The following is a 24,072-nucleotide window of genomic DNA, read 5'->3' as shown; positions in this document are numbered from 1 at the left end:
TGGAAAAAAAACAAAAAACAAATAAACAAAAAACCTGGCATGAGAGTACATGTCTATAATCCCAGCATGCACAAGGTAGAGGCAGGTGAATGAGAAATCCAGAGTCATCCTCAGTTACACAGGAGAAGCTGAGGCCAGCTTGAGCTGTATGAGACTATGCCTCAAAAATTAAAAATTAAATATACAAATCAAAACTATTTAAAAGGAATTCAAAGAGAATCTAAATCCTGGGTTAGGGACCAGGCACGTAGCTCAGTGAGTGGTAGAACATTTGCCTAACACAAGGAGGCCATGGATCTAATCCTCAGCACTACATTAATTAATTAACTAAGTAATTAATTAACTAATTAATTAATTAAAACACAGGGCTCTCAGGCTGGAGAGATGGCTCAGCAGCTAAGAGAACTGACTGCTCTTCCAGAGGTCCTGAGTTCAATTCCCAGCAACCACATGGTGGCTCACAACCATCTATAATGTGATCTAATGATCTCTGCTGGCCTGCAGAGGTACAAGCAGGCAGAGTACTGTATACATAATAATAAATAAATCTTTAAAACACAGGGCTCTCCTGTTTGTAGCTAGGAACTTGTGTCAAGTGAAAAAAAACAATTTTTTTGACCCGGGGTCTATGTGGTCCTAGCTGTCCTGGAGCTTGCTATGTGAGTTTGAGAGCTGGCTTCAAACTCACAGAGATCCTCCTGCCTCTACCTCGCAAGTGCTGGGATATAGCTCCAAGCTACTGCACAGCAATAATAGATAAAATTTAATAAAAACAAATGTTGATGAAACAACAGGCAACATGACAGTGCTGACATTTGCTCTCTGAGTGTTTCCCACCCCCAGGGACACAGGAAGAGCAGCTGCAGTGAAGAGGGGTCAAAGTTGGAGGTCCACAGCCTCCTTTCAGCTTCTTGAAGCAAATATGTGACCCTGTCCTACCCTTCTCACCTCTGGCCCCAAGAAAAGCCACGTTTCTTGCAAAGGGAGTGCTACAGCTTAGTACTCTGTGCAGATAACAAGAATCCATCGTCTTCCCTAGTTCCTTGTGTGTACTCTACAGGAAAGGCTATGTCACGAAGAAAGGTGGTCATTAGGGTCGAGCAATCTAAGCAAGACGAACAAAAAGTCATGAGAGCAGCTCTTCTGGAGTAGCAGACACTCTGTCCGGATAAATCACTGTCTTCTGGCATCTCATGGTCAGCATCTCCATTCTGATGACAAGACAATAAAAGAAACCGCCTCCAGAAGCCTCTTTGCACAGAGTGCTTCTCACCCACTTCAAAGGCTCGCTTTTCTGATCTCTCTGAACCCCTCCTGCAATCCTGCCTTCCCAGGAGCCAGAAAGATATTTTTAACCCGATCACCTCATGCCACTCCCCATCACATCCTTCTATGGTTTTTCATTGCTCTGAGGCACAGATGACACTGAAGACCTTAGGAGCCCCCACAGGGCTGGGGGTGTAGCTCAGTGGCAGAGCACAGACTGAGCGTGCATGAAGCCCCAGCACAAGAAAGGGAAAAAATTACAAAAAAATAAAAATTAAAAAAATTTTAAAAGGATTCCTGTATGGCCCAATCCCTACCCTACATGCATCCCCAGTTCCACAGGCCTTATACATGCTACCTCCTGCTCACCAGAGACCCCTGGGACTTCCCCAGCTCAGCACTTTCACACCACTGTTTCCTTGTACCTGGAACGCACAGTGCCTAGCATAGGAGCTGGGGATCCCACCCTGAGTCCAGTGAACCAGCAGTAGGGCACACCTGCAGTCACACCATTCAGGAGGCTGAAGCAGGAAGATCTTGAGTCCCAACAGCATGGGTTCAGGGAGACCCTGTCTCTAAATAAATAAATAAGCCAGGCACACTGGCACACACCTATAATCCCTATGAAGGCAGCGGCGGGAGGATCATGAGCTCAAAGGCATCCTCTGCTACCTCTAAGTTTTAGACCAGCCAGGCTACATGAGAGCCATCACAATGAACAAACTAAACTCATCAGTGAACAGACAGACACTTCATTACTTACTTGGGCTGATGCAATAAGAAGGACTTGTTACTGCATTTGTTTCTGGTTTTGCTCCTTAAGACCTATACCTAGGTCGGCCTCAAGTTCACAGCAATATTTCTGCCTCAGGCTTTTGGGTGCTGGGATTATAGGTGTGCATCACCAAACCTGGAATTATCTTTAACAAAGACTGTAGACTTGAAGATGCAGGTTGGTGATACAGTGTTTGCTTAGCTAAGGCTCTGGGTCCAAGCCCAGCACTACAAACACCAAGGTGGCATGTAGTAGCACAAGCCTGTAATGCCAGCACTCAAGACAGAGACTCTGAGGCAGGAGGGTTCTAAATTTGAGACCAGCCTGAGCTTCACAGAGACACCCTGTCTCTAAACTAATTTATTAAAACAGACTGTGTGTAGACAGTGAAGGAACTCTAGCCAAGCTCCGGCAGGCCTTTTCCTTCTCCCCATTTCCTCTGAGTTGCTTTAAAAAACAAAAACAAAAACAAAACAAAACCATTAGCTTATATTCTTAAAGCTAGGGAACAAGGTCTACTCCCTTATTTGGCCACTTCCTCCTCTTGAGGCTGACTACCAGGGTCCAGCTATCAAAATATTGTAGCCCAGCAACCAAAAGCCCCCTTTGGCTTACCTAATTAACATGCCCAATTAAAAATAAACACCCTTACATGGGGTTTCCCCTTCTGCCTTTATAAACTAACACTTGCCTAGTGGTCACAGCGGTGTCCTCTCTATCCAGAGGCAGTCCCCTGTGACAATGCCCCTGCTTGCTCTTCCCTGCTCCCACCCCTTCTTCCTCACCCTCTATCTCATTTCTTTGTCTCTTATTCTCTGCCCTCTGGCTCTCTGCAGCAAATAAATCTCCTTTATGCTAAGAACTTGGTTTTTAAAGGGAGGGGGCGCTGGAGAAATGGCTCAGAGGCTAAGAGCACTGTCTGTTCTTCCAAAGGTCCTAAGTTCAATTCCCAGGAACTATATGGTGGCTCAAAACCATCTACAATGAGATCTGGTGCCCTCTTCTGGGATTCAGGCACACATACAGGCAGAACACTGTATAAATAATAAATAAATAAATCTTTTTAAAATAAAACAAAAAACAAAAAACCTTGGTCTTAAGGGTCTGACACTGACCTCTTACAGAGAGTCACACACATTTCCTGGGTACATATAAACATACAATTGCATATATGTGTTCATCACAATGTAGTCAAACAAATGTATTCTATACGCTATTTCACACACTAACCAACTGCAGATCTCAACTTGGTATTAGTTTTATCAAACTCATCTGATGGAGGTAAAGAAGTCAGTCTCCTCCATAAACTCAACCATCCTGGGAAAGATGCACAGCCCACAGGCCCTCTCCCATGTCAGCACTGCTAAGCACCACAACAGCTCTGCTGAACACAAACACTCACAAAGTCACCATCTGAATTGAGCTGTGCTCCAGAAAATCTGAACCCATTTGAGGAGGCTCAAGCCCTGGTATAATCAAAACTCCCCTGGTACCTGCCAAACAGCAGTGTTTATCCTTCCCCTAAAAATGCCAACTGCTGCCTGTGTTTCCTAAAGCAAAGAGCAATCCGCTCAGTGTCCCTATTGTTATGTGGCTGCCTAGCTATGTCCACCAGGGCCTGCTAGTGACAATTACAAACATGAGTTGGCCCTGCCTTGCCAAGATCATGTGCATCTCCTAACAGTGTACACATTGAGCACGTTCAAGAATGGAAAGCAATTGGTACAGCCCGTGCCCTTGGGCAACTCCAGCCCAAACCTTGGCTCTTTGTGGGGCCATGACAGGAATAAAGAAGCAGAGTGAGATGCACTGACGAGACTGCTGGTTTTCAGCAGCACAAGCTTACTTACTCCCCCGGGAGATAAACTAGCCACATTAGGCTGCCATGGAGCACCTGGGACAAAATGTACTTGACCTGCAATGGCAAGCTCAACGTTCCACTCTCAGCTCAAGTCATCACATGTATCTTTTGGAGGAACAAAAGCTGACTGAAGGAAGGAGACTTGAGAAGACAGGCAGTTTTGTCAGCTGGGTGAGGGCATGATAGGGCACAAAGCAATTTCAACATCTAAATTCATCATTCTCTCAGCTGGACCAGTCATTTAATTATCCCGTGCTTTAGTTTCCCTACCTTCAAGACTGAGAAGGCAACATGCTGAATACACCAACATGCTGGTTACAGGATGTTATAAAAATGTAAAGCCCGTGAGTTCAGGACACCCAAGGCTACACAGAGAGACCCTGTCTTGAAAAACAAAAAAACAAAACAAAACAAAAAAAGTAAAGCCTGCAGATACTAATCAAAATGAACTAGTTTAGGACTAGAGGTGGTAGCACACACTTTTAATCCCAGCACTCACCAGGTAGAGGCAGGTGAAGTGTGCTCAAGGTCACCCTGTTCTGCATAGCAAATTCTAGGACACCCAGTGTGACATGAGACCCTGTCTCAAAAAAAAATTTTTTTTAATTTACTGTGATAATTAAGTAAAACAAACATCAATGTGGTGCTTGTCATTCAAGTGTCAGTTCCTGTAATCACTTCCTCAAAAAGACTTTCCCTGGATCCCCATCAAAACTCAGTGTTCTCAGCTCCTAAGGTCAGCAAGATGGCTCAGTGTGTAAACGCAGTTGCCTAAGGACCTGACCTCCATCCCTAGAATACAACTGTTTTCTGACTTCCACATGTGAGCACACACCCTCAGCATGCTCTAGCACACGCTCACACACGCTCTCTCTCTCCCACGCATTCACACACACACTTTTTTAAGAGTCAATAATCGAGATCATGGGGATAGGAAAACCATTAAGCAGTTAAGAACACTTGCTATTCTTGAAAAGGATCCAAGTTTGGTTCCCAGCACTCATGTGAGGAAACTTAAAACCACTTTTAACTTAAATACAAGTCCAAGGGATCTGACACATTCCTCTGACACTTAAACAGAAAATTAAGAAGAAGGAAAAAAATGGAACTGACATAAAGATAGAGAACTATGCGTGGAGGAGAACAAAGCCAAGACACAAACTCACACGAGGACAGTGCTCAGCGGTGGGGAGGACTACCTGCAGAGACTGCATCAAAGAGCTGGACAGTGCTCAGCAGTGGGGAGGACTACCTGCAGAGACTGCATCAAAGAGCTGGACAGTGCTCAGCAGTGGGGAGGACTACCTGCAGAGACTGCATCAAAGAGCTGGACAGTGCTCAACAGTGGGGAGGACTTCCTGCAGAGACTGCATCTAAGTGCTAGACAGTGCTCAGCAGTGGGGAGGACTACCTGCAGAGACTGCATGAAAGAGCTGGACAGTGCTCAACAGTGGGGAGGACTACCTGCAGAGACTGCATGAAAGAGCTGGACAGTGCTCAGCAGTGGGGAGGACTACCTGCAGAGACTGCATGAAAGAGCTGGACAGTGCTCAACAGTGGGGAGGACTACCTGCAGAGACTGCATCAAAGAGCTGGACAGTGCTCAACAGTAGGGAGGACTTCCTGCAGAGGCTGGGCAGCTACATGAAAGAGCTGGACAGTGCTCAACAGTGGGGAGGACTACCTGCAGAGGCTGGGCAGCTGCATGAAAGAGCTGCCGGGCACGGGGGCACATGCCGCCTTTAATGCCGGCCTTGGGGGTAGAAGGAGGCAGATCTCTCTGAGTTTGAAGCCAGATAAGTCTACAAAGAGAGCTCAGGAAAGCCAAGGCTCTATGTAACAGAGAAACCCTGTTTTGAAAAAAGAAAGGAAGGAAGGAAGGAAGGAAGGAAGGAAGGAAGGAAGGAAGGAAGAAAGAGCTAGCAGGTACCCACACTTTATACAATAATAAATTACTGGCCTCTGTGGGAACATGTTGCACATGCCTGCAAAACCACCATACATGCAATATAAAAACAAAATTTTTTCTCCCAAGTCAGAGTTTCTCTGTGTAGCCTTGGCTGTCCTGGACTCACTTTGTAGACCAGGCTGGCCTTGAACTCACAGAGATCAACCTGCCTCTGCCTCTCAAGTGCTAGGATTAAAGGCCTGTGCCACTATGCCCAGCATAAAAATAAATCTTTTTTGGGAGGTTGGGGGGTTCAAGACAGGGTTTCTCTGTGTAGCCTTGGCTGTCCTAAACTCACTCTGTAGAGCAGGCTGTCCTTGAACTCACAGCGATCCGCCTGCCTCTGCCTCCCGAGTGCTGGGAATAAATCTTAAAACAACAACAGCAACAATAACAAAAAGGAAATCAGGCAGCCAGGCGTGGTGGTGCACATCTGCAATCCCAGTACTTAGGGAGGCAGAAGCTGGTGGGTCTTCATGAGATCGAGGACAGCCTGGTCTACAAAGCAAGTCCAGGACAGCCAAGGCTACAGAGAAACCTTGTCTCAAGAAACAAAATTTAAAAAAAGTAAAGGAAATCAGAACTGTAATATCATATATCATTCCACAAAAATGGCTCAGATCAAAAGGACTGACTGTACAAAGTTTGTCAAAGATATGGACAAGTTTGTGTGCATCTCTCATAGAGTATAGCTGGAAAGTAAACAGGGAAAGCACTTTTGCAAACAGGCTACAAGTGTCTGTAAATAGTAAATTCAACCGTTCAACTTGTGGATGGCTAATGAAGAGAGACGGAACGATGCTGACACCGGTCCAGGAGCATTCACAGCATGTGAGTGTGAGTGACAAGTTCTGGGAGCAGCCAAAGGCCCATCAAAAAGGGTAAGTAAGTAAGCAGCCCTGCAACGGGATGCTGCACAACTAAGCAGTGACAAGTGATGAACTGTCAGACACACCACATGGATGGGTCTCTAAATACCTATGCTATGCGGGGATGTGGTGGCAGATGTCACCACACCTGACAACCTAAGTTCAATCCCTGGAGCTGTGTGGTAGAGAGAGCCGATTCCCACACGTCGTCCTCTGATGTACAAATGACACGGGCCCACACACGATGAATAAATTCATGTGAAAAAAGGGGGAAGAAACCTTCAATAATAAAAAAAAATCAGGACTCTTCCCCCACCAAAAAAAAGAGTCCATATCCCAGCACTCAGGAGGCAGAGGCAGGTGGACTGCTGTGAGTTCAAGGCCAGGCTACCCTACAAAGGGAATCCAGGACAGCCAAGGCTAAGCAGAAAAACCTTGTCTTGAAACCCCCCCAAAAAATAAGTCCCTATCTGTCTAATGCCATTAATGTAAAATTCGATGAAATGCAAACTAGTGATGATAACAGAGCTGTGGAGAACAAAGGGCTGGTAAGAGAGTGCTGAGGAAACTTCACCAGGAGTGGTGGATAACTCCACTCTCTTGACTGCTGTGATGGTCTCCCAAGTGCACACAGAAGTCAAGGTTTATCAAACTGTCAGCTGAATCAGATGCAACTCCATCGCAATAAAGCTGATTTTAAAACTAAATAAAACAAAGCCCTTTAGTGATCCAGCCTGTAATGCCAGCACCTTAGGAGGTTGCGGTATATAGGGGCTGTAAGCTGGAGGCTAACCTGGCCGAAACAGTAAGAGTGAGACTCTGTTGCAGTCCATCAACCTCGCTGCTTAAAAACAACAGACAACAGGCACTTTCTGTGCCTTGGGTTCCACAGAGTGAGTCTTCAGGGAGCACCCGGGCACCCTGGCTGAGGAGAAGGCACAACTCTATTCCAAACTGTCATCTGGACCACTTACTACTGAGGCTGTGCCCACACTGCCCTGCTTCTCCACCAAGAGGCTCGACAATGCAGGGTCCAATACTCCTCGCCCTGCTCCCCACCCCCAACGCCAGCTTTTTGTCTCCTAAAACAGCAGATCTTTACTAATCTGGAAGTGCAGACAAAAGGGACAAAAGGCTGAATGACTATTTGGCAGATTAAAGAATAGACAACTGTGTTACTTTAAAACTCCCATGCGAAGCCATACACTGTTCTGCTGAAATACAGTGAGGTATTACCCGGACCTGCAAGCACATGCCAAGTGACCTGTCCAAGACACTCCTTTCCTACAAGTTTTCAGTTTCCTTCCTTCCTTCCTTCCTTCCTTTCTTTCTTCCGTTTTCCTCTCCATTTTTGGATCCTGAACCATGAAGGAATACCACTCAGGTGTATTTCTGAGGAGCTAATATTTTGAAAGGGCTCTTGTTCAACTACATGCCAACTGCTTGAAACTATTTTTTTCAAATGTCTCAGTTGGTGGCCATAAAACTGAATCGTCATGGAAAAGAATAGACAATGGGACAAGTGTTGAGAGTGGTCTGGGAGGGGTACAAAACAGCACCATCCTTATTATAAAAGCAGAGGTCACACTAGTGTTTAGCAACAAAATTATAGCTTACAAATAATTAGCGACAGTTAGAAAATAATAATGGCACCATGGTAATTAACTTCGAGATTCTGTCTCCACCACATACAAGGGTAACATACGACAATGCACTTAATTTTGAAAACTCAATTTGCTCGTGTTTAGGAGGTGAGACCACCACTGACCTCATACCACTGAGGTACAAAATGCGTTAAGTTGGCTTCTAGTAAGAGCAAAGTCAATGTCGGCAATTGAGTCTTGTTATCCTGAAGTTTCACAGAAGCTCATTAACTCACTAATCCTTCTCCCGACCTTAGCTTCAAATCCTGTCGCTGTCACGAGCGCGTTACTTCGGAACCTCAATTTCCACACCCGTAAAACGGGAACCGGAGGGAAGAATTCCACGACCAGATAAGATTCCCTTCCCTCCCACCTTTCAAAGCAATGATCACATTCCCGGCGGCGGCTGCAGACAGCGTCAGTTTTCCCACTTTTGGCACTTGGGGGGGAGGGTGAAGACACACGGAAAGGGGGCACCTGGAAGGGTCCCGCGTGAAGGCTCCGCGGTGACCCAGGCGCCTCCCCGAGCGCGCGGGGTTATTTCGGAATCCCCGGGAGGCGACGCTCATGAGGCAATGGGTCAGGAATGCGGCGGCCAGCCGGGCCGCGAGTGTCTCCACGGGCATCCCGGGCCGCGGGAGCAGGAACTCGGGGAGGCAGGAAATGAATGGGGACCTGCGGGCGGGGCGGTAGCGGCGGGAACGCCGGGCGGACAAGGAGACCCGGTGTACCCCTCAGCGGCCACGCAGCACGGAGGCGGCGGGGACCCAGGCCGCGGCCCGGCCCCTGCAGGCGGCTCACCTCCGCGATGTCATGTTCCTCCCGCCTCCGGCTCCGCAAGGACCCGCTGCTCGCTCAGGCTCCACGGGGTGCCGTCACATGGGGGGAGCCGAGCGAGGCCCCACTCGGGAGCCGACACCGGTGCTGGCAGAGCCGGCCAGCCGCGCGCACAGCCCCCGCCAGGCCTGGATCCCGGACACTGCGCGGCCGCCCCGCCGCCCGGCTCGCTCCGCCTTCGCCCCCGCCCCTTGCCGCCGGCGCCGGCGTGACGTCAACACGTGCGCCGCCGCCGCCACCACTTCCTGCTTCCGGTTTGCCCGGCCCCCCCCCCCCCCCCCGGACCAATGACCGGGGGTTTCCCTCTGTTAGTGTACAGCCACACACCTGTGCATGTTGGAGATTCCACTTCTGAACTGGGATGCGGTACACCGGTGCTAGTATACCATACGTGTCCCGTGCGGGCGCACAAGTGAAAAGAAACAAACAAGCAGGGATGGGGAGGCGGCTCAGCGGTCAATAGCGATCTCTGCCCTTTAGGAGAATCCCGAGTTCGGTTCCCAACACAACCTGCTGTAAGTTCAGCTCTAGGGGATCCGCTACCCTCTTCTGCCACCGTGGGCACTGCACTCACGTGCACATACCCGTACATGCACACATAATGTTTTGTAATTTATTCCTTTTGCTGGGAAAAGTGGAGTACGCCTTTAATCCCTGCACTAGGGAGGCAGAGCAGGTGTATGACTGTGACACCGCGGCCAGCCTGGTGTATATTGTAAATTCGAGGACAGTTATGTAGAGAGAGAGAGAGACTCTGTCAAAGGGGGGAGGGGGCGGGATTTTTACTTTTTTATTATTTTTAATCTTAGCGTGTTAGTAGCTGGCTTTCATTTAGGTATGTGCACTGCGTGTGTGCCTGGTGCCCTCGGAGGTCTGAAGAGAGCAACAGCCCCTGGAACTGGGGTTATGGCAGTCGTGAGCCACCATATGGGAACTGGGAACCAAACTCAAGACCTCTACAAAAAGTGTTCTTTGCTGCTGAGCCATCTCGCCAGCCTCTCCCGTTGATTCTTTTTTTAGTTGTGTTTGTTTTTAAGAAACAACCGCCAGGCTCCAGGATGGCCAAGGCTACACAGAGAAACCCTGTCTCGAAAAACCAAAAAAAAAAGAAAGAAAGAAAGAAACAACCGCCAGGCGGTGGTGGCGCACACCTTTAATCCCAGCACTCGGGAGGCAGAGGCAGGTGGATCACTGTGAGTTCAAAGCCAGCCTGGTCTACAAAGTTAGTCCAGAACAACCAAGGCTACACAGAGAAATCCTGTCTTGAAAAACCAAAAGAAAAAGAAAGAAAGGGAAAGAAAGAAACAACCTATGCACCATGGCCATAGCTTTTATAGCTAGAAGTAAAATTAGCACAAATTTCTCCCTTTTTGCAGTTTTATACAATCCTGGCAAATTATTTTTTTTCCTAAGAAATTTTGCCTTTTCACTTAAAAGGAAACTTCATGAGCTCTCTTTCGAATATCCAAATTGTTGGTACCAGTATGCTACAATTGGGAGGGGGGATACTTTGTTAGATAAATGAAGTTTTCTTGAACAACTGCATCTTAATGAAGAATGAAATTATAAACTGATGATCTGGAAGCTGCACAGATGGATCAGCAGATAAGAGCTAGCTGCTCCTGCAGAGGACCAGGGTTCAAATCCCAGCACATACACAGGGTTGTTCACCACTGTCTTCACTCCAGCTCCAAGGGGTCAGTTGCCATCTTCTGTATCCATGAGCAGCTTCAAGCACCTACAAACAGACAGACAGACACACACACACAAGGTTTTTTTTTTTTTAATAATTGAGCTATTTCTGGAATTTTCCAAATAATGGCTTCAGGTTGCAGTTGGCTGTGGCTAGGAGGGAAAGCAAAACTCTGGAAAAATATGAAGAGCTAACAGCATGATCATTTTTTATTATTTTGTTTTTTGGGGAGGACAGGGTTTTTCTCTGGATAGGCCTGGAACTCGCTCTATAGACCAGGCTGGCCTCAAATTCAGAGATTCTCCTGCCTCTACCTCCTGAGTACTAGAGTTAAAGACATGTGCACCCTGCCTGGATATGATCATTTCTTCTTCTTCTTCTTCTTCTTCTTCTTCTTCTTCTTCTTCTTCTTCTTCTTCTTTTTGTAATTTTAAACTATTTTCTGTTTTTTTTTATTAATTTATTCTTGTTACATCCCAATGGTTATCCCATCCCTTGTATCCTCCCATTTTTCCCTCCCTCCCATTTTCCCCTTATTCCCCTCCCCTATGACTGTTCCTGAGGGGGACTTCCTCGCCCTGTATATGCTCATAGGGTATCAAGTCTCTTCTTGGTAACCTGCTGTCCTTCCTCTGAGTGTCACCAGGTCTCCCCTCATCCTGAGGCAGAGGTTGTCTCCTATAAGACTGGAAAGGGCTCTTTGTAAAGTGGAATGGTGAAGGACCAGAAGGAACTGAGCTTAGAAAAGGGAAAAGCCAGGCACAGCAATCTATGCCTTTAATCTCAGCACTGAAGAGGCAGAGGCAGGTGGATTTCTGAGAGTTCAAGACCAGCCTGGTCTATATAGTGAGTTCCAGGACAGCCAGGGCTACACAGAGAAACCCTATCTCAACAAAACAAAACAAAACAGAGGGGAAGGTAGAAATGAGACTAAGTGTGGTGCCTGCACCACCGTGGTACCGGGGCACACACACACACACACACACAATAACACAGCGGGTCCTTCATCCTAAGAGAGCAGCAGCTGCTGCAGCAGCAGCCACGGCAGTGGTTTATTATCCTTCTTTCCAGAGTTCCAAAGATCCTTCTTATAGGCAGCAAAACAGGAATCCTCCTTCCAGGTGAAATCCCTCAAGAGGTGATTGCACACAGGAGGACAAGTCTCGAGGAAGGGAGGGGCACGTTCTCAGAGCAGTAAACATGACTATCTAACCAAGATAAACACAGACATGGAAGCTGCTAGAAACAAGACATGAAACAGCAAGACAGGCAGGCAGCCCAGTTGGGCCTGGTTCCTACAACAACTGAGTGCCACGTCACCTCCAGTAGAGTCTGCGTGGCAATGCTGTGCCGAGGACCTGAGGTGACAACCCCAAAAGGGAGAGTCTCCTAGAAAAAGCCATGGTGTTCTTTTCCTGGGAGTGTTGATAGTGGCCTGCTTCCTGGTATGCCTTCTTATTTGCTCTATTATTCTTCTCACGCATAGTCAAGGCAACAAGATGACAGGGATGCGGTACCAGGAGATGAACTGGACAAAGGGCCAGCCTGGAAACTGCAGAATGAGATGCCTCCTCCAAATGCACCTGATTTATTATTAGTCATCCTGAAAGTTCTTAAGAATAATAAAACAATGGAGAACATTTCTTGTGTATGTGTGGGGGGGTGTTCTGAGACAGGGTCTCTCTGTGTAGCCTGGGCTGTCCTGGACAAAGCGAGTTCAGGACAGCCAAGTCTACACAGAGAATCCTTGTCTCAAAAAAAAAAAAAAAGAAAGAAAAGAAAAAGAAAAAAGAAAAATCCCCTCAATTAAATGAAGGGTCTTTAGCAAAGGCAGAGCCCATTCAAGGAAAAGGTAACTCGGACAAGAGTGAAAATAAAAGCAGAATTTTAATTCCCACGATACAAAACTCCATGTGGCCTGGCATATGTATTGCAGGGCAGTCGCTGGTGTCCTCCTAGATGTAGAGGACCCTATAGATTGGCTACTACACCTCGTCCACCTCTCCCCTACACAGGAGTGTGTGAGGGAGGGGATGGATGGGTAGTCATCAATGGGAAAAAGGTGTCAGACATTGACTAACAGCAAAAAGTTAATCTTACTGAGGACTGTCTCCGGCCCCTGGTTCAACCTGAGAATGTAATATCTGCCTGTGCCAAGTTAATGACTTAGAAACAATGACGTCATTACTATGGACTTTGTACTGTGTATTCTATATGCCTGGTTGCTTCACTGACCCCCTTGAATCTACTCCATGGAAAATGTAACCACAACTCACTCCCTGTTTCAAAATGTGTACAATAATCTAGACAGCTTGCCTGAAAACACACTCGGATTCAAACTGCCTCTGTTTGCCTCTGCTTGTCACCGCCGAATCCTTGCCCACCAAGTCTTCGAGGACCCTCATTCCAGGGACCCCCGTACCCGACTGGCAACTGAGGATGTAGCTCAACGGTAGACTATTTGCCTTGTATGCATTAGGCCTTACACCCAAAGTCCACTATTTAAAAACAAAAGGGATGCCCAGGCATGGCAGGCTGAGCCTTTAATCCCAGCATTCAGGAAAAAGAGGCAGAAGAAAGAGGACCTATATGAGTTCAAGACCAGGTTGGTCTATCTACAGGGAAAGTTCTAGGCAACCAGTATTACAACAACAACAACAAAAGATCTTGTCTTGGGGGCCGGAGAGATGGCTCAGTGGTTAAGAGCACTGTCTGTTCTTCCAGAGGTCCTGAGTTCAATTCCCAGCAACCACATGGTGGCTCAAAACCATCTACAATGTAATCTGATGGCCTCTTCTGGCCTGCAGGTGTACATGCCGACAGAGCGCTGTATACATAATAATAAATAAAAACCTTTTTAAAAATTTAAAAAAAAAAAGATCTTATCTTAAAAGATAGATGGCCAGGCAAAAATGGCGCATGACTTTTATCCCAGCACTTGGGAGTCACAGGCAGGTGGATTTCTGAGTTCCAGGACAGCCTGGTCTACAGAGTGAGTTCCAGGACAGCCAAGGCTACACAGAGAAACCTTGTCTCAAAAAAAAAAACAAAAACAAAAAAAGACAGACAGACTGACAGACAGACAAAGGGGAGGAGAGGGTAATCAGGGCACTCAATCCTATAGGCTACTTCTGTAGCTTTGGCTTATACTCAGGGAAATGAAGTTTCATGGCTGAAGGAGAGAGTTTCTGAAAATTGTCCTTTGACTTCCACATGGGTGATGTTCTGTCTACACAGGCACCAATACACATGCATCACCAAACCCAGTGGAATATTTTTTTAAATTTATTAGGTATACGGAGTTTTTCCTGCATCTACACCTGCAGGCCAGAAGAGGGCACCAGATCTCATTGTAGATGGTTGTGAGCCACCATGTGGTTGCTGGGAACTGAACTCAGGACCCTTGGAAGAGCAGGCAGCGCTCTTAACCTCTGAGCCATCTCTCTAGCCCTTAATATTCTTTTTAAACTATAGATTAATAATCATAGCTGGGCAATCACTCTGGAGGGAGGCAGGTGGATTTCTGTGAGTTCGAGGCCTACCTGGTCTGTGTAAGCCACCACTGCCTGCTTTGAAACAGTCTTCAAACCTTTGACCAGCTAGAAACCTTAATTGTCAGGCAATACCAAGTAGAGTTAACACTCTGGACACACGCCTTGACCACTTTCCAGAAATAAGTAAAAACCTCTTCCTGTGGCCTCGGGGGATGCTTGCCCAAGCCTCTATCATCCCCTAACACACTTCAGTGTCACTGGGGCTAAACTTTCTGTGCCTTCCCTCAGACCACAAGCTCCTAGAATGACAAAGTCATTGCCTACTTTCACTACATGTGCCCTGAGCCTATCACAGTGACCGGTTTATGACAAGTTCAAATATATTCATTTAAAGAAACTGTATTTTAAAAAATTAAATAAAATAAAGAAAAGGTATTTGACGACCACCAAAATGGATTGAGTAAGGAAAAGAGCTGACTTCTGCAAGTTATCTTTTTTTTCCTTGATACAGAGTTTCTCTGTGTAGCCTTGACTGTCCTGGACTCACTTTGTAGACCAGGCTGGCCTCGAACTCCAGCCTCTGCCTCACAAATGCTGGGACTAAAAGGTAAATTGTCCTTTGACTGCCACAAGTGCCCTGGCATGAGTGCACAAGATTCACACACTCAAACTCACATACACACACACAAACACACACAAACACACACAAATGAATAAATAAGCAAATATGTATAATAAATTAATTTTTTTCAATGGGGCAGTGGTGGGACACACCTCTAATCCCAGTGCTTGGAAGGCATAGACAAGCAGATCTCTGAGTATGAGGCCAGCCTGGTCTTCAGAGTGATTTCCAGGACAGGCACAACTAAACACAAAAACCCTGTGTCAAAAAAACAAAAAGAAAAGAAAAAGAAAGAAAGAAAGAGAAAATGGTTATTTTAAGCTGCATAGGCAACACATGCCTGAAATCCCAACACTCAGGGCTGTAGGCTCAATTTTCTTAACAATTATATTTTATTATGAACATATCAAATGAGCATACCTCCCTTATAACCCAACTAGCATAAGCCTAAGGAAAAGAAGATTAAAGAAGACAAAAATTAAACCCTCTGGGTATTAGTTCCCAGGAACGACTCTCCTGGCACCATCAAGAGGATTTCTTCTGCTGGAACCTGAGGCAACTGGAACCCAAACCTCAGCTGGAGCCCAGAGCAGTAGCCAAAGCCTGGAGCCCGAAGCCTTCACTGGAGCAGTTCTCGAAAGCCAGTGATGAACAGCTACCCAATCCCAAGTCTCCAAAGACCATACCTCCTGTTTTTGGCTCACATTTATATATCTCCTCTCAGAATTTGTTCAAGGATGCTTTTCAGCTGGTAAGAGCCAAGCTCCCCCCACAAAGTGGTTCTACTTCTAAGGGAATAAACATCACCTGCTCTCTCACAAGTCTGTTCCTCATGCCACACTGGGGATCTAACCAAAAACATGTTTCTCCCTCCTTCATGGGGCTAAGGCAGAAAGGTTGCTGAGAGTTTGAGGCTAGCCTGGGCTATTTACTAAGCATCTACATAACAAGATACTGTCTCAGAACATAAAAAAGCATGGGCTGGAGAGACGGCTCCAAGGTTAAAGCACTTACCATCTTTTTGTTTGTTTGTTTGTTTTGTTTTGTTTTGTTTTTAGAGACAAGGTTTCTCTGTGTAGCCTTGGCTGTCCTGGACTCACTTTATAGATCAGGCTGGCCTCAAACACACAGAGATCCGCCTGCCTGTGCCTCCCAAGTGCTGGGATTAAAGGTGTGCGCCACCACGCCCGACCTCCACTTACCTTCTTTGATTGCTATTCTTTTTATCTGTTTTTTTTTAATATATAACTATTCTTGGTTGTCAATTTGACAACACCTGGAATTAACTAAAGCCCAAAAGTGGCAGGACACATCTGTGAGTGATTTTTTTTTTCTTAGTTAGATCACTTAAAGTAGGGCAGTGCATCTCTGATCCAGATCTTTGAGGTGGGAAGACATACCTCTAATCTGGGCCACACCTTCAGTTGGTGGCCGAGGTAGAGGACATGGAAGAAAGAAGCTCTTGTTGTTGTCTGCTTGCTCTCACCCTCAAGGCAAATCCATTCCTTCACTGGCATTGGAGCCTACTACTTATTCAGGGTTCTGGCATATAGGGAAGACCAGCTGAGACATCCAGCATGGGGGACTGAGCAACTGCTGAATTCTCGGACTTTCATTGGTAGGCATCTATCTTTTAGATTAATGACCACAGCCTGTAAGTCATTCTAATGTCTCCCATAGATAGATAGATAGATAGATAGATAGATGACAGATAGATAGATAGTTTCAAGCTATGTTACTATGACAATCATGTTAATACAATAGTTTGAGCCCAGGGGAATTTATGATTAAACTTTCCCAAGTATTGTTTAAGAAATAATAAGTAGGTCACCGGGCAGTGGTGGCGCATGCCTTTAATCCCAGCACTCGGGAGGCAGAGGCAGGTGGATCCCTGTGAGTTTGAGGCCAGCCTGGGCCACAATGCGAGGCCAGGACAGCCAAAGCCACACAGAGAAACCCTGTCTCGAAAAAACAAAAACCGAAAAGAAATAATAACCAGGTCATCCTGACCACTGCTTGGATATTGATTGTTTTTTGCTAGTATGCCTTATTGTAGGTTGTTCTCTTGCTCTATTGATTTTTTGTTTGTGTGTTTGTTTGTTTGTTTTTCAAGACAGGGTTTCTCTGTGTCCTGGACTCACTTTATAGACCAGGCTGGCCTCAAACTCACAGTGATCTGCCTGCCTCTGCCTCCCAAGTGCTGGGATTACAGGCGTGCGCCACCACGCCCGCCTTGCTCTGTTGATTTTTTTTTAACAAAAACTATTTTATTATGAAATACATGGTGAGTGGGAGAGTACATGTTACAAAATTACAAAAGAGAAAAACAGAGGGGAAAGCAGAAACAAAAGGGTTAAAAAGTACCCATTTGTATGGAATCCATTTTGAATAAAACAGGTGAGGCTGCCAGGATACAGCCTTAGAATAACCCCCCTCTGGTAGAAACAGATGGCTAAAGTGTCTGAGTGTGCCCTAAATTAAACACAGTGTCTACAGGCCTGCTCTCCACTTCGGCAGGAATCTGTGGGAGTCTTGACTGCTTGTCTTGCTGAATGAGCAAAGCTCCAGGACTAATTACCTTCCCCAGCTTCCACAGGGCCTTGTTCAGGTGACTGTGGAACGTGGTGTCAAACACCCCATTCATTTCTGCTGCAAGTTCCCGCAGAACAGACCCTGTGGACTCGTCACTGGCATTCAGAATCCGCACAAAGAACTTACCTCACAGTGTACCGTCTTTTAGCTCAGCAGTGTTTCGCCTAAGTTTCCAGAGGAGCCCGTCCCAGAAGACATTCAGGTGTTCCTTGAACAAGAGTAAGTGTGCTAGGTCTGTTATACCCAACAAGTCTACCCGGGAGGGAGAAGAACAGTTAGCCAGGATCTTTTGTCCTTCCAGGATCTGCACAGTCCGAAAGCCGCTGTAGTTAAAAGCGTCCAGCTGCAGCCTCACTCAGGTCGACGCTGTAGAAAAGTCCGCTATCTTCACAGCGTGATCGGCGTTACTGCAGTCATAGGGGTGATGGATTCTGTTTCTTAGGATCAGACTCCTTGGACTCAAGTCTCCATGAACTATCTCAGCTTTGTGTAGCTTCTCCACCATTGTCAGGACATTATGAATAACCACCACTCTTATCTCACGAGTAACGAATTCGCTGTGTTGGAGAAGATCCTGAAGGGTGGAACAACTTATGTACCAAACGATGTGGCCGTCTTGGTACTGACAATAGCTGCAAAGCCGATCACAGCCCTCACTCAGACAGACGCTCCTTCAACTCGAGATTGATATAGAAATCTCACGGGATAGGCTGAGACGGTGCAGTTTCAGGGGCTTAGTTCATTATCCTCACGGCGAGGAGCATGGCTGCAGCATGGTGCCAGAGAAGTAGCTGAGAGCTACATCCTGATACTTGGGCAGAGCGCTCCGTTGATTTTTTTTTAAATGCTCTATTGATTGGAAAAGATGAGATAAGTAGGCTGGAGAGATGGCATAGAGGTTAAGAGCACTGTCCCTTCCTCCAAAGGTCCTGAGTTCGGTTCCTAGCAAGCACATAGCGGCCCACAACCACCTATGATGAGATCTGGTGGCCTCCTCTAGAATAGAGGCAGAACACTGTATAAATAATAAATAAATAAATCTGTTTTTAAAAAAAGATAAGGAAAGTGTGATATAATCTGTAATTTAAAAAAAATTGGGGGCTGGGAGATGGCTCGGCGGTTAAGAGCACTGTCTGCTCTTCCAGAAGTCCTGAGTTCAATTCCCAGCAATTACATGGTGGCTCACAACTATCTGTGATGTGATCTGATGCCCTCTTCTGGCCTGCAGGTGTACATGCAGGCAGAACACTGTATACATACTAAATAAATCTTTTTTTAAAAAAAATTGAAAGCCGGGTGGTGGTGGCACAAGCCTTTAATCCCAGCACTTGTGAGGCAGAGGCAGGCAGACTGCCATGAGTGTAAGGCCAGCCTGGTCTACAAAGTGAGGCCAGGGCAGCCAAGGCTACACAGAGAAACCCTGTCTCAAAAAAACAAACAAAAAAAGAGTCAAAACCCAGAACCAGTCATTTTTGCTTATTGTTTTCACTCGTACACCCTTTTACATTCTTTTATTTCAAATATGTATATTTTACCTTATTTTTTATGTATATGAGTGTTTTGCCCATGAGTATGTATGTACATCATATGTCTGCTGCCATAGAAACCAGAATAGAAGCCGGGCGTGGTGGCACACGCCTTTAATCCCAGCACTCAGGAGGCAGAGGCAGGTGGATCGCTGTGAGTTCGAGGCCAGCCTGGTCTACATAGTGAGTCCAGGACAGCCAAGGCTACACAGAGAAACCCTGTCTAGAAAAACAAAAAAAAGAAAAAGAAAAAAAAAAGAAACCAGAATAGAGAATCAGATCCCCTGGGACTGGAATTAAAGATGGTTGTGAGCAGCCATGTTGGTGTTGGGAACCAAACCTGGGGCCTCTGCAAGAGCACCTTGTGATTTTAATTGCTGAGCTACCTCTCCAGCAACTGCAAGTTAAGTGCAATTCCTATCCCAGTCCCTGCCAGTGTTACTTGAGATAAAACCCAGAGTTTCAGAACTTCATATGCGAGAGGAAGTATTCCATCACTAAGATACAGCCCTCAGTCTTTTACCATTTTTAGATTTATTTTTATTTATATATATATATATATATATATATATATATATATATGTGTGTGTCAGTGTATGGGTGTGTGTGTGTGTGTGTGTGTGTGTGTGTGTGTGTGTGTGTATACCCTCAGAGGTCAGAGGAGGGTATCATATCCCTTGAGTCTGGGAATACAGGCAGTTGTTGGCTGCCTAACATGGGTGCTGGGAACCAAATTTGGATCCTCTACAGGAGCAGCAAGTGCTGGGTCATCTCATCAGCACTCTCTTACTTTCACTTTGTTTTGAGACAGGGTTTCTCTGTGTAACAAGCCCTGGGTGTCCTGCACTCTCTTTGTTTGTTTGTTTGTTTGTTTGCTTGCTTTTTGTTTTTCGAGACAGGATTTCTCTGTGTAGCCTTGGCTGTCCTGGACTCACTTTGTAGACCAGGCTGGCCTCGAACTCACAGCGATCCACCTGCCTCTGCCTCCCGAGTGCTGCACTCTCTCTCTCTTTTTTTTTTTAACTTTTTTTTTTGCACTCTCTTTTTATATCAGGCTGACCTAGAACTCACAGAGATCTGCCTGCCTCTGCCTATGAGTGCTGGGATTAAAGACCTGTGCCACCAAGCCTGGCTTGTTTGTTTGTTGTTTTGTTTTGTTTCTTTCTTGAACGCTTTCTGTTGTTGTTGTTGTTGTTGTTGTTGTTGTTGTTTTCCTTGTTTTCCGAGACAAGGTTTCTCTGTGTAGCCCTACCTGTCCTGGAACTAGATCTGTAGACCAGGCTGGCCTCGAACTCATAGACCTCCGCCTGCTTCTGCCTCCTGAGTACTGGTATTAATGGCTGTGTCAAAGGTACCCAGCTTTCTCCACCAGTGTTTTTTTTTTTTAAGTCTCCACCAGTGTTAATGGCTTGTTGTATTCACTGCCAGAGTTTTCTCAATACCTATATGAACACGCATTTCCCACCCACACCCAAAATTTGTAATACATATAATAAACACAAATCCCCACCTATACCCAAAATGTATAACATAGTAAGATTTTTACATTCTATTTTTTATTTTATTATTATTTTTGTTGTTGTTGTTGTTGTTGTTTTAGACAGTTACACACACAATAAAATAGATAAATGCAAAAAAAAAAAAGTAAAAACAGGCACTCAATGGGCGTGGTGGTTCACAGGTTTAATCCCAGCATTTGGGAGGCAGAAACAGAGGCAGGAGGATCTCTAGGAATTCGAGGCCAACCTGGTCCATTTAGAGAGATCTGAGATAGCCAGGGCTACACAGTAAGAGCCTGTTTCAAAAACTTAGAAACAGGGATTTAAATCATTTTTACCTTATGATCATGAGTTCTGTAATACCACATCCAAACACAAGAGGGAGCACAGTTATGCTATTATTTCAGTATCAGGTCATTTAACCAGAAGACCGGAATGAAAGACTTCTGGCATTGTCAGACTCTTTCCTTCCTTCTTTCCTTCCCTCCTTCCTTCCTTCCTTCTTTCCTTTTCTGTGCAGGGGAAATGGAACAGCAGGTTTTGAAACACTAAAAAACTGCTCTAGCCTGAGTCACTAACAGAAACTGTTTTCTCCAGCTTTGAGGTGTTCAAGCGAGCAACTCCATACTTCACTGTGACATCTTCCGCAGCAACAGCTGCTGAAAAGTGCTTTCCTCCAGAAACTCAATGAATATCGGCGCTGAGGGGATTGGGAGAGGTCTTAGTGGGCAAGAGCAAGCACAAGGACCTGTCTGAGTTTGGATCCTCAGCAGCCATAGACCACAGAAGGATCCCTGAGCTTGCTGGCCTCCTGTCAACAATGCTCCAAATAAAATAAGCTTCAGGTTCGTAAAGAGATATTGTCTCAGCCGGGCGGTGGTGGCACACGCCTATAATCACTGTACTTGGAAGGCAGAGGCAGGTCGATTGCTGTGAGTTCGGGGCCAGCCTGGTCTACAAAGCGAGTCCAGGACAGCCAAGGCTACACAGAGGAACCCTGTCTCAAAACACACACACACACACACACACACACACAGAGAGAGAGAGAGAGAGAGAGAGAGACAGAGACAGAGACAGAGACAGAGAGAGAGAGAGAGAGAGAGAGAGAGAGAGAGAGAGAGAGAGCGAGCATGTCTTGAACAAATAAGGCAGAAAGTGCTAGGACAGGACACTCTCCTGGCCTCCACACATTCATGCATGGGCTCTCTGAACTCTCACATACACTTGCATACATCGCGCACACACACACACACGCCAGCTAATAGAATTTTTAATTAATTAATTATTTTATGCATAGGAATGCTGTATCTTCATGTACACCTACATGCCAGAAGAGGCATCAGAGCTCATTATAGATGGATGTGTGTAGTAGATATAAACATGTTTTTGTTTTGATCCCAAGTGTGGGATGGGGAACATACTTGTGAGAGAACAGGTGATGTTTATCCACAAGAAGACAAATCATCTTCTGTGGGGACTTGGTTTTTGCCAGCTGAAAAACATCCCACTACAGACTCTGAGAGGAGATATGCATATGAGCTCAAAACAGGATGTGGGGGCTTTTTGGATCTTGGTATTGTTTGGCTGTTCATCGCTCCACTTTGAGACGCTCCAAGAGAGAACTGCTCCAGCGAAGGCTACAAAGCTATGGGCTCCGACTGAGACTCCGGGTTCCAGCTGCTCCAGGTTCCAACAGCAACTTTGGTGGAATTGCTGGTGTGCTGAAATCCTGCCGACTACACCAGGGAATCCTTCCAGGAACTGAATCCAACAAGGTCTACTTCCTCTGTTCCCCTAAAACTCCTTTCTCTCCTACCTAGAGTAGGTGGGTTGGAAGGGAGGTATAAGCATTTAAAGAACCCCAAATAAAGTAGGTTTGGAAAAGGCGAAGCCAATCGGTGGCACCCAACATGCTTTGGGCATAACAGGTAACTTAACTTCTGATGTTGTGGAGGAAGATACAGGTTTTTTTTTTAAGATTTATTTATTATTTACACAGTATTCTGCCCACACGTGTGCCTGCCCACCACAAGAAGGCACCAGATCTCATTACAGGTGGTTGCTGGGAATTGAACTCGGGACTTTCGGACAAGCAGACAGTGCTCTTAACCACTAAGCCATCTCTCCAGCCCGTAGATACAGGTTTTTAAGATATAGCAATGCTTGTTTCAGGATGTCAGCAAAATCACAGCTGCTGTTGCAAAATTCTTTCCTGCTTTATGCCCAGAGTAAAATTTTTGCTTTTTCTTGGTCTCTACTGTATTATGTTTTTTTTTTTAAAAGATTGGAAGAAAGACTGATAAGACACGAAAATCAGAAGGATCAGTAAATTCTATCGTTCTGGAAAGGATTGCAGAGTTGCTTTACAACTTAGAGAATTTGTGGCTAGTGATTGAAGCATTTGGAAAACAAAAAGCACCTTTGGTAAAGGAAAAGCACCTGGTAACTGAGAGCCAGAGTTTCCCACAATTGCTGCTCCGCCCTGTCCCATGCGCCAGATGGTCAGAGCACCAGTGTGTGGGAACGGGCAGAGAAAAACAGGAAGATGAAGCTGGGCATGGTGGCGCATGCCTTTAATCCCAGCACTCGGGAGGCAGAGGCAGGTGGATCGCTGTGAGTTCGAGGCCAGCCTGGTCTACAAAGCGAGTCCAGGACAGCCAAGGCTACACAGAGAAACCCTGTCTCAAAAAAAACCATAAAAAAAAAAACAAAACAAAAACAAAAAAACAGGAAGATGGAGAGGCTGTAAGGATTCTAGAGGAACGGGAAAGCAGACAGGCCAAAAGGGCTTTGGAGACAAGTGCTCCAATGGAGGAATTCTCTAGGGCCACACAGACACCATCAGAGTTTCCAGTCTTTGTGCAACATATCCCTGCTAATGATGGTGGTGAGGTTTATGATGAGAGGGCATGGTGTCCAGTAGAAATGCTAGATTTAATGCATCTTAAAGAGGCTACCATGCACTATGAAATGCATTCAACCTATGTTAAACAAATGTTAAGTAACTGGGCAACGCAGCACAGACTTATTCCCCAAGATTGGAAGGGATTTGGTGTCAGCTGTGTTAGAAGCTGCTCCACAGTTACAGTGGTTATTGTGGCGGAGAAATTAAGCTATGAAAATAGAACAACAAAATATGACAAGGGGGATAAATGTTAAAGATGAATTGCTTGGTAAAGGGCGTTAGGCTGACTTAAGAAAACAAGCCTGATCTGAAGATGTAGTAATTGAACAATGTTGTGTTGCAGGCTTAAGAGCTTGGTACATGGCTGAGGAGCCTGGTAAAACAACCACTTCATTTACTAACATATTTCAAAGCCCTGGAGAAGCCTTCACAGAATTCTTACAAAGACTGGGTTCAGCTCTAGATAGAGCCATACCCCATCCTGAGACCAGACAGGCATTGACACTGATCATGGCGTGTGAAAATGCAATAGTGAATGTAAG

The 24,072-nt window shown here is 45.8% G+C and overlaps 1 protein-coding gene across 2 annotated transcripts in view; it reads right to left on the bottom strand.

The window, feature by feature from the left end:
• PTPN11 (protein tyrosine phosphatase non-receptor type 11) overlaps nucleotides 1-9,391 on the bottom strand; it is a 66,929-nt gene extending 57,538 nt beyond the window's left edge. The window contains exon 1 of one of the 2 annotated variants that reach the window (XM_084762117.1): nucleotides 9,164-9,391. In XM_084762117.1, the coding sequence (XP_084618243.1) occupies nucleotides 9,164-9,177 (14 nt within the window). In that variant the 5' untranslated portion in view covers nucleotides 9,178-9,391. The remainder of the gene's footprint in view (nucleotides 1-9,163) is intronic. The other variant, XM_084762118.1, reaches the window with a different exon arrangement.
• Between the last annotated feature and the right edge of the window lie 14,681 nt (nucleotides 9,392-24,072).

Source organism: Acomys minous, assembly GCF_964271855.1.
Source record: "Acomys minous genome assembly, chromosome: 16".
NCBI lineage: Eukaryota > Metazoa > Chordata > Mammalia > Rodentia > Muridae > Acomys > Acomys minous.
This window is presented reverse-complemented; position numbering and strand designations above follow the sequence as displayed.